The sequence below is a fragment of the Polistes fuscatus genome, unplaced genomic scaffold, assembly GCF_010416935.1.
Source record: "Polistes fuscatus isolate 324 unplaced genomic scaffold, CU_Pfus_HIC Scaffold1, whole genome shotgun sequence".
NCBI lineage: Eukaryota > Metazoa > Arthropoda > Insecta > Hymenoptera > Vespidae > Polistes > Polistes fuscatus.
In genome coordinates, this window is record NW_025112997.1 from 9241045 (window position 1) to 9252531 (window position 11487).

At 27.3% G+C, this 11487-nt stretch overlaps 1 protein-coding gene across 2 annotated transcripts; it reads left to right on the forward strand.

Annotated features, from left to right (window-relative positions):
- The first annotated feature begins 590 nt into the window (after positions 1-590).
- LOC122514484 (splicing factor 3B subunit 1) lies at positions 591-11382 on the forward strand. 2 transcript variants are annotated; one of them, XM_043631368.1, is made up of 19 exons: positions 591-868; positions 1544-1722; positions 1823-1909; positions 2015-2141; positions 5838-5917; positions 6262-6429; positions 6523-6739; positions 6825-7229; positions 7406-7869; positions 7991-8348; positions 8520-8812; positions 8890-9015; positions 9111-9332; positions 9437-9619; positions 9706-9894; positions 9957-10132; positions 10212-10484; positions 10609-10825; positions 10952-11382. In XM_043631368.1, exons 1-19 carry the CDS (start codon positions 841-843, stop codon positions 11108-11110), a joined length of 3951 nt encoding a protein of 1316 aa, XP_043487303.1. In that variant the 5' UTR covers positions 591-840; the 3' UTR covers positions 11111-11382. The 2 variants fall into 2 exon arrangements, with proteins under 2 accessions (XP_043487303.1, XP_043487307.1); XM_043631372.1 differs by lacking the exons at positions 591-868; positions 1544-1722; positions 1823-1909; positions 2015-2141 and adding exons at positions 4740-5017; positions 5443-5511.
- The last annotated feature ends 105 nt before the right edge of the window (positions 11383-11487 follow it).

The following is an 11487-nucleotide window of genomic DNA, read 5'->3' on the forward strand; positions in this document are numbered from 1 at the left end:
CGCACAACGAACTTAGGACCAAGAGTAGAAAGATTTTAGAGGTTATATTCAACACACAAATGGTGTTATGTAAAATGAAATCATTACAATGATTTTATAATAAATTTTATTTCTTATTTATTGGTGTTTATTAAATTCCCTTATATTCACTTGCTATACTTTTCGTTATAATTTCTTCAATTATCAATACTTGATGAAATTAAGATAGAAATTATTAATATAAATAAATTAATAATAAAAAAATATAGAATTAAAATAGAAATTATTAATAAATAAATTTCATTGTTTGAATCTAAAAACAATAACTTTATTAAATAATAAAACTACACACGAGTGACTACAATTATAAAACATTGTAGGGAGCTTTGGTTTCAAGAGTAAAGTCCCTAAGAAATAATCTCTTTGCACGGAGAGCGCGGTAGTCGACAAAGAAGCTATGTGGTTTCTTATATTGGACATTCGGAATACAGACGTTATATAAAGAACACACTAATGATCCATTAATAGATCCCTATAATATATTTCATATGATTTTTCTATCACTAACTGTTATATTGATGATATTTCTTATTCATTCTCCACTCTAGTTATTTCACGTTTTCATGATTCAATCACGCCCTCTTCAGTCGCGTCGATATGGCAGGAGCTACTAATTTTCAATAGTACAACAATCATCTGAGTTAAACAGACATCACTCATTCTATATCTAATACTCTTGTTCCGTGATAATTTTTCTTTTATATAGCAAAAAGATAATATGGTGAAGCTTTTTCGTACGTACTAATACTGATTGCTGCAATACAGTGAATTTAATACAATTTATTAACCAACGCTGTCACGATGGATTCCATTCCACGTACGCACGAAGGTCCGTGTTATTATAATTACTTTATTTTTATATTATATGCACATCTATATTACCAGGTTAACTTAAATTAACTTGGTGAACTGTAATCAAGTCAATAATTGATGTTTTATTAGGTTAGAAATTATTTTCAAAGTGTACAAATAAAATTAAACGTGTTTCTATTTTATTGCCAATATTAATACAATAATTCTATGTGCATCTATAATTTTATATTTTAATTCATCAATTATATCATGACATTTATTTCTATACATGTTCATATTCCTATACACTTCATCAATGACACTATTGTAAGATAATTCGCAATTTAAAAGATTCTAGGCTATTCTGATATTAATGACTGAGCTTCAAATATTGTTAATATTTATTGATATTTGTATTTGGTCTACTGTTAGATTCTAGTCAAGTTTGGGCAATAATCGTGTCCTTAAAATTTAAAGATAAACTTACCGGGATAACAGGTCGGCTAGAATATATAAATATAAAAGTAACGTAGAGATTTAGATAAATCAGATGGTGGTATAGAGTAAATTGGAGATAGAAGCATTGGAAAAATTAATTGTATTACTTTGTGCACATGTGAATTATAAATAAGTTTTGTGAATACCCAAAATTGTATATTGAAACAATTATATTATATTATAGTATGTTCCTTATTAATATAATGTGTTTTAGATATTGAAGCACAAATCCGCGAGATCCAATCAAAGAAAAAAGAAATTCAAAATACAACAACTGAAAAGGATCAAGTAGGACTCGGCAAGACAGGATTTTATGATCAAGACATTTATGATGGAAGTAATAATAAATATGATGGTTATGTTACTTCTATTGCCGCTAATGATGAAATTGAAGTAAGTAGATTTTATCTACATACAAGTATTTGTATTCTGTATTAAAAATTACAATATTAAATATAATTATTTACTAAATTCTTATATATATATATTAAAGGATGAAGACTATGAACCTAATACATTTGGTTCAAATAAAAGAGCTGGATATAATGCACCTGCAGCTCTACTTAATGATGTGGCACAGGTATTTTTTTCAAAATATTTATGTAATATTATATGTGTTAAATTGGTTTTACTTTGAAGCTGTTATAAAATGTAATTAATATGTTGTTTTTTTAACTTTAACTAGAGTGACAAAGATTTTGATCCATTTGCTGATAGACGACGCCCTACTATTGCTGACAGAGAAGATGAATATCGACAAAAGAGACGAAGAATGATTATCTCTCCAGAACGAGTTGACCCTTTCGCAGAAGGTTTGTATTCGTTTTATTATGAATATTATACAAAATACACAGTAATTACCAATTATTTTTTATATTATATCGAAAGGTAACAACCAAAATATCTTTTGAAAATAATGTATTTTTGGTACTGATAAATTATGTTTTAAAATATGTGATATCATAATAGGTTTACACAAAGATTTTTTATTCACTATTATATAATTATGTAAAATTTTATAAATTTTACTTTCCACATTGTTCTATAGAAATATTTGCATGATTTTATGTGAGAAAATGAAATTGAGTCATAAACAAATTAATGTTTGAAACAGTTCTTGTTATATTGTTTTTATTGTGTTATAATGATAAGCAATATAATCCAAGTCTGTAAACATTAAGTATTACTCTGTAATGTCTCAATTATTTTGTATACTCCTACACAGCGTTAAAATTTGTTTTCATTTATTCTGCATTTTAGATGACAATAATAAAATGTTTTATTTGATCAAATAGTGATTTCTAGATCAATTCAACTGTTTGTTATCATTTTTTATAGTATTTCTAATATTAAAGAATAAAATAATTTATTAGATTAATTTATAAATAAATTCCGTTTTATAATAATGAAATCCTTACATATAATAGTTCTTATGTATTAATTAAGTAAATAGATTTGGAGAAATAACCAATTTTAACGCTGTATAGTAGAAGCACGTAACAAGTCAATCTATTTCTTTATTTTTAATCACATATTGCCAGTTTGACCGTTTATTATTTCTTCCTTTGGTAAAGCTATCTATGCTATCTATGTTATTGTTCTGTTTCATCGATGCACAGCAAATTATTACAAATTAATAGTATAATACTTATGTTTAATAACAAATATTTTCTCGTGTTATAAACAATATTGTCTACTCTTAGTTCTAATAAGATTCTAAACCTGAAAATTCAAGAAGTTATGAAACTTTGTGAATATATTGACTTTGTTTTTAGTTTTAAAAAAATAGATAATTTCCTATGCATTCTTTTTTTTATTTTATCATCCAAAGCTTTTATAAACATAAAAACATTCATTAAGAAAAGTTGTGCATCTTAATTCACTTAATTGTATACAAAAATTTAATAAACAATTGCGAAAAGTTATAAACAGAAAATTTTATAGACAGTTTAAAAATTTGGAAGTTTTTTATATTAATAGAAAATGCTTTGTTTTTTAAAACAATTATATTTTTAACGTTTATTATTTCAAAGGTTGAGAAATTTAGGGTCTATTAAATTTATTTTATTTTACTTTAACATGTTGATGTATTCATTTTTTCCAAATTATGACAGTTATTACCATTATTTGCGTCAGTGTATTGAAAAAATTTCAGTGACTCATATTTTAGAAAATATGAAAGAAGAAATGTAATCGTCATATCAATTTCATTGAATATAACATTTTTCTCTTTTTATAAATTTATTTTATTAAAAGTAATCTACATATTCATGCTTTCAATTTTAAATTATTTAACAAGTATATTAAAGATACTCTTTATTTATCTTCTACAGTCCATAATTATTTTCAAAATGTTGTTCAGTAAGTCTAAGTTGATAAATCTTCTTAAGATAAAATAGGTGTCCATTCACACGGGATCTAGGATTGCTAAGGATTATCCTTTATAGATCGTCGATATAGATATATGAGTTTTAGTTTCTATTATTTTTATACAAAAACTTATGATATAAGGACATAAAAATGTTCTTATATTTAATTTGTATATCTTTATATATCCTCTTCTTCTGGACATATATGTTTGTATAGTAATAAATAAGTACATACAAATAAGTATAGAATATATACAACAATAAAAAATAGTTGATAGCCTATTTATTTTTTCAACATTTTTTATTAATACTATAACGTCGGGTGGCATAATGTCACTGTCATAAACAAACGTATCGGACAAATACTAGATGTTAAAATGTCATCGTATTTTTGTTTAGATGAGACTGCATATTTTCACTACCATAGTCTTATAGCTTATAAACAAATGAATCCAATGGGATGCAATATGTTGACCTTCAAGTGAACTTTATCGAGAAAATTGTGAAATGTCGTTTCTTGTATATGAGAAGATTTTTTGCTTGTTGAGTGTGTTAACGTTGATTTGCATTTGTTCCTTCATTTATTGTCCTCTGAGCACGTACTGAAGTTACTGACAAACATTTCACACCTTGACCTTGAAATCTTGAAAAAAATAACCTTCAGAACAAAATTCGGCCCGTCACCCTATTAGCGCCTTCAAATAGAATATTTTTTTCCTCTAACATTTTTTTCTATCGTATGAAATAAGCGATGTATTTAAGATAATCTAGTTAGGCGAAAGACCCTATATATATTACATTGGTCAAGGATCTATTCTCTACATTAAAGTTTCATTATTTCTTGTATCTTAAGTTTGAAATCTTTTCTTTGAAGAGAAAATATAATTTTATACAAGAATCATAAAACATGATAAAGATATAAACATAATAAAATGTAAATATAAAATGATTTTTATCATACATTTAATTTAAGATATCTATTTTACTGTAATGTAATATATTTTTATTATGTATTATATTACAACTATTATAATTATATACATTATACAATTGACTTATAATGTAACACATTATCAAAACTGTAATATCTTTAATATTATTACAAATTTCTTTTTCTAATAATGATATGCTGAGCATGACCATATTTAATATTTTAGATACAAGTGTAATATATACATATACATTGTTAAAATTAGCATGAGTGAAGAGAGTGAATGTATTTCTTTTGAAAAAAATATACTAATATAAACATTTTTTTCCAATCTTAGTGATGGTCAACTTGATGGAATCAACTGCTAACTGAGGATACTATATTGAAGGTCAAATGAGATTGAGTTCTTGAGGACAAAATTATACTTTTGTTTATTATATGATACAATGAAACTCGGTTATATTATGCTCATTATTGTTTATAAACATTCTGATTATGATGCAATATAGTAATTTTATATTCCACAATGGTGATAAAAAGTCAATTATTAGAATAAATATTAAGTTAGCATCAGTAAATATCATATAATATTCTTACATTTTTATTTCAAACTTTTTCTTGTTGAATTTGAAAAAGTAAACAATCAAAATTATTTTATATTAGTAATTGCTTTGAAGTAAAGTTTTAGATCTTAATTTCATTGTGCCAGAGTTTCATTGTGTCAATTGTGTTTAAAGCATGAACTTATTCAATGAACAGTATGAATGGTATGAGTGCAAATATTATTAATAACTAGAATGAGTTAATTTCTAGATGGCTAAAGTATTTTTCGATATGGAAGACTTGAGCAGGACAATGCTTCATATGGCAGAAAATATTCACGTACGTATGCTATATGCCACCTACTGTTGCAGCTCTCTGAAACCCGTTGCAATAACTACATAGAATAAAATCTTATATTATTCTATATATTTAAATGTAATATTTCCAAATCTTTGACACAAATTATTTAATTATTTATGCAGCGCGGAAATGAGAGTCAATCCAGTAGTTTACTTAGAATATAAACAAATATTCTAAGGGCATTAAATAAAAATTATTAAAATGAAGTAGGTAGGGCCAATCATAATTAGAAATATAAACGTAAAAATTCTATTGATAATAATCTAACAGTTGCGCTTTGCGTTACGTTTGATTCGTGATTACAGGTGGCAAAACACCAGATATTGGTTCTAGAACGTTTACCGAAATTATGCGTGAACAATTGCTCAAAGGAGAAGAAACTGAGGTGCGTAATGACAACTTTAAATTTATAAAATTTAAATAAATATGCATAGAAAAAGAAAAAAAATTGAATATCGTTATATGTATTACACCATAAAGCTCTAACATTCTCTTATTTTAACTTAATTATTTCACTACGTTGTTTTTGTTTCACAAAATAAACTTTCTTATTAAATAACTATCTAATAATTTGTAATAAAATACTTTATACTTTTTAAAATATATTTATAATTAAAAATAAACTTTCATTTTACTGCTTAGCTATACTTTAAGTAAGTCTGTTCTTTTACTCATTTTTACTATGTTTCTAAACGTAATGTTGACTTAATTTTATTTGTCATTTTTTAGTTAAGAAAAAAATTAGCAGAAAAAGCCAAGGAGGGTACTTTAAAAGCAAACGGTGAACCTAAACCATTACCTAAAAAAAGAGGACGCTGGGATCAAACAGATGATGTCCCTGCAGCTAAAAAAATATCTGGAACTTCAGCTACACCAACTTCATGGGATAATGCTGATGTAAAAATCACAATATTTTAAGAGAGAGAGAGAGTATAACATTTTTTAATTATATTATTTATAGATTATTTATTTTTCAAATAAATTTTATAGGTAACTCCTGCTGCAATCCGATGGGATGAAACTCCTGGCCATGGTAAAGGAGGAGAAACACCTGGGGCTACACCAGGAATAAGTACTAGGATGTGGGATGCTACACCAGGACATGCGACTCCTGGTGCTGCTACTCCTGGTAGGGAAACGCCATCACATGAAAAAACTGTTTCAAGTCGTAGAAATCGTTGGGATGAAACACCAAAAACAGAAAGAGGTAAATTTAAAACAAATATTAAAATGAATTATTATTTTCGCAATAGAAATGGAATAATTATTAGTAATACAAACATAAAAAATAGAAACACCTGGACATAACAGTGGATGGGCAGAAACCCCCAGAACTGATAGAGTAACTGGAGATCTAATACAAGAAACGCCAACGCCATCAGCTAGTAAAAGACGCAGTCGATGGGATGAAACACCATCTAATCAAACCCCTGGATCTATGACTCCGCAAACACCTGCAACACCACTTACAACTCCACATCAAGCCACTGTTTTAACTCCAAGTGGAGTTACACCTACAGGACCTAAAGCAATGGGTTTAGCAACCCCAACACCAGGACATTTAATGTCTATGACACCAGAACAGCTACAAGCTTACCGCTGGGAAAGAGAAATAGATGAGAGAAATAGACCACTTTCTGATGATGAACTGGATGCTTTATTTCCACCTGGTTATAAAGTTTTACAACCACCTGCAGGTATTCTTATATATATTCATTTTGTGCATTGATAGTAAACAAGTAACTACAACCTTATGAATATATTAGGTTGTCTAATTAGTCCATACAGGTTCTGTCGTTTATTTTCTTAGAAAAAACTCATTGAACAACCTAATATAATTATTTATTTTTAAATTCTCTTAAATTTTTAATAGGATATATACCAATACGTACACCTGCAAGAAAACTGACAGCAACGCCAACTCCTATTGCGGGGACACCCCAAGGATTTTTTATTCAAACTGAAGATAAGAATGCAAAGTTTGTAGATAATCAACCAAAGGGAAATTTACCGTTTATGAAACCAGAAGATGCTCAATATTTTGATAAACTCTTAGTTGATGTGGATGAAGAAACTCTCAGTCCAGAAGAACAAAAAGAAAGAAAAATTATGAAACTACTTCTAAAAATTAAAAATGGTACACCACCAATGAGAAAAGCTGCTTTAAGACAAATTACAGACAAGGCAAGAGAATTTGGAGCCGGACCGCTATTTAACCAAATTCTGCCTCTATTAATGTCTCCTACTCTTGAAGATCAAGAAAGACATCTACTTGTAAAAGTTATTGATCGTATTCTTTATAAATTAGATGATTTAGTTAGACCATATGTGCACAAGGTAAGAATATTATTTTTATTATTTAATTATTTAATTATATATATATATTATAAGATCAAATATGTTGTTTACTCATTAGAATAATTATAATATATAAATATAATTTTTTATTTTTTCATAGATTTTGGTTGTTATTGAACCTTTGTTAATTGATGAAGACTATTATGCACGCGTTGAAGGTAGAGAAATTATTTCCAATTTAGCAAAAGCCGCAGGTTTAGCAACTATGATTTCCACAATGAGACCTGATATTGATAATATTGATGAATATGTTCGAAACACAACTGCTAGAGCATTTGCTGTTGTTGCTTCTGCTTTAGGAATACCTTCATTATTACCGTTCTTAAAAGCTGTATGTCGCAGTAAAAAATCTTGGCAAGCAAGACATACAGGTATCAAAATCGTACAGCAAATCGCCATCCTTATGGGATGTGCTATATTGCCACATTTGAAAAGCTTGGTCGAAATCATTGAACATGGTAAATATCAAATTATATTATATTAAATTAGTTAACAAATAATATCAATATTTTCAGTATTTCATATTTTAATAAATAACACTATGTACAATTTTTAACTATAAATATCGACATTATTTATTGGTCAAGTTAATAATATAAGCTGTATACTAATAATCAATCTATTCGTAGGACTGGTGGATGAACAACAAAAAGTTCGTACTATCACTGCATTAGCTATAGCAGCTTTAGCTGAAGCAGCAACACCATATGGTATTGAAAGCTTTGATTCTGTTTTAAAACCATTATGGAAAGGTATACGAACACATAGAGGGAAAGGTTTAGCTGCATTTTTAAAAGCAATTGGATATCTTATTCCTCTTATGGACGCTGAATATGCTAATTACTATACTCGCGAAGTAATGTTAATTCTTATTCGAGAATTTCAGTCTCCTGATGAAGAAATGAAAAAAATAGTCTTGAAAGTAAGATATACGGCTTGTACATTTAAATTATTTACATTAAAAATAATCTTTATATATAATTTGCAATGTATAATTAGGTTGTCAAACAATGTTGTGGAACTGATGGTGTTGAAGCACAGTATATAAAAGATGAAATACTTCCACACTTTTTTAAGCATTTCTGGAATCACCGTATGGCATTGGATCGTAGGAATTATCGGCAGGTATATCTTGAATTTATACGCTTTATATTATTAAAGATATATACACATATTACATAATTGTATAAAAAAAAATATAAATCACACGAACATTACAGCTTGTAGACACAACCGTAGAAATAGCAAATAAAGTTGGTGCATCAGAAATTATTAATAGAGTAGTAGATGATTTAAAAGATGAAAATGAACAATATAGAAAAATGGTTATGGAAACCATTGAAAAGATAATGGGTAATTTGGGAGCAGCTGATGTCGATTCTCGTTTGGAAGAACAACTTATAGATGGTATACTATATGCATTTCAAGAACAAACTACAGAGGTATGCTATATTTTTCTAATTGTAATACATTTTTTATTAATTTATAATTAGAATCTAAAAATAATTTATAGACTCAATGAATAAATAATTATTTTTCATTCCAGGATGTTGTAATGCTTAACGGTTTTGGTACTATTGTCAATACATTAGGAAAAAGAGTTAAGGCTTATTTACCTCAAATATGCGGTACTATATTATGGAGATTAAATAATAAATCAGCTAAAGTACGGCAACAGGCAGCTGATTTAATTTCACGTATTGCAGTTGTTATGAAAACCTGTCAAGAAGTAAAAAATTGATATTTAACAAATATTTTAATCCAATATAATATACAAATTTTGAAATATTATATATAAATTCTTAAATGTTTTAGGAAAAACTTATGGGTCATTTAGGTGTTGTACTTTATGAATATTTAGGTGAAGAATATCCAGAAGTTTTGGGCAGTATTTTGGGAGCTTTAAAGGCTATTGTTAATGTGATAGGAATGACTAAAATGACTCCACCTATAAAAGATTTATTACCACGATTAACTCCTATATTAAAAAATAGACATGAAAAGGTTATAGAACTTTTATAATAAGATTACGTTATTTCAAAATAATTATATTCATTATTTTATAGGTACAAGAAAATTGTATCGATCTTGTAGGTAGAATAGCAGATAGAGGACCCGAATATGTGTCTGCTCGCGAATGGATGAGGATATGTTTTGAACTTTTAGAACTATTGAAAGCGCATAAAAAAGCAATCAGACGAGCTACCGTAAATACTTTTGGTTATATAGCAAAGGCTATTGGGTAAATATCAAACCAAATAATATTATAAATAAGTAAAATAACGTAATTATTTAAAATAAAAATGTAATTACGTTTTCAGACCGCATGATGTTTTAGCCACACTCTTAAATAATTTAAAAGTCCAAGAACGTCAGAATCGTGTATGCACAACTGTAGCTATAGCTATAGTTGCAGAAACGTGCAGTCCATTTACAGTTTTGCCAGCATTAATGAATGAGTACAGAGTACCTGAATTAAATGTTCAAAATGGAGTACTAAAATCTTTATCTTTTCTATTTGAATATATTGGAGAAATGGGAAAAGATTATATCTATGCTGTTAGTCCATTATTAGAAGATGCACTCATGGATAGGTAAATAAATTACATAAATATTATTTTATTATTTCTTCTATCATTATAAGAATATATTGATGTAATAAAATATCAATTTCAATAATATCATAGTATTTTCAAAATTAATTTTATTACATAACAGGGATTTAGTACATAGACAAACAGCCTGTGCAGCTATTAAACATATGGCACTTGGTGTTTATGGATTTGGCTGCGAAGACGCATTGATTCATTTATTAAATCATGTATGGCCCAATGTTTTTGAAACTTCACCACATTTAGTACAAGCATTTATGGATGCAGTTGATGGTTTACGTGTTGCGCTTGGTCCAATAAAAATATTGCAATATACATTACAGGTACCTTAATCATATGTAGATATTATATAAAATTTATGTGGTTTAGATATTCGTTTTATTTAGTAATAATAATATTATTTACTATATGTATACATCACTTTGTTTTATTTCCTTTTTTGCTTTTAGGGTTTATTTCATCCTGCTAGAAAAGTTCGAGATGTATATTGGAAAATATATAACTCTCTATATATCGGTGGGCAAGATGCTCTTGTTGCTGGTTATCCACGGATTATGAATGACCCAAAGAATCAGTATATAAGATATGAATTGGATTATATTTTGTAATAAATAAGTACAATTGTGCAAACTATGTAATATCTGTGACAATTATTATAATCAATTTATTATACGATATAAAAAGTGTGTTTCATATTATATTGAGTCAAATTACTATAGCTATACAATTTATTTTTCTTTTTTTCCTTTTGTTTTGCTTTATTCAATTATTCATGTGAATAATTATATTTAAGATAATTTCTATTTATGTTAATAATTAATTTTATTATGAATACGCTTGAATATTGACAAAATTGTAAGAATAAAAGCCTATATAACAATTATGTCTGATTGATTTCGCAATATATTGAAATAATAATAATAGCGTATAAAATCTAATTTAAAGTATGTTAAAGCATTGCATAAACATTTTAAATATATTTATC

Bases quoted from the DNA above. Each gene is read 5' to 3' on its own strand.
- LOC122514484 (XM_043631368.1), top strand. From the start codon at position 841: ATGGATTCCATTCCACGTACGCACGAAG. The intron at 7,230-7,405 runs GTATTCTTATAT...AATTTTTAATAG, and splicing joins AGTTTTACAACCACCTGCAG to GATATATACCAATACGTACA. The intron at 9,620-9,705 runs GTAAAAAATTGA...TAAATGTTTTAG, and splicing joins TTATGAAAACCTGTCAAGAA to GAAAAACTTATGGGTCATTT.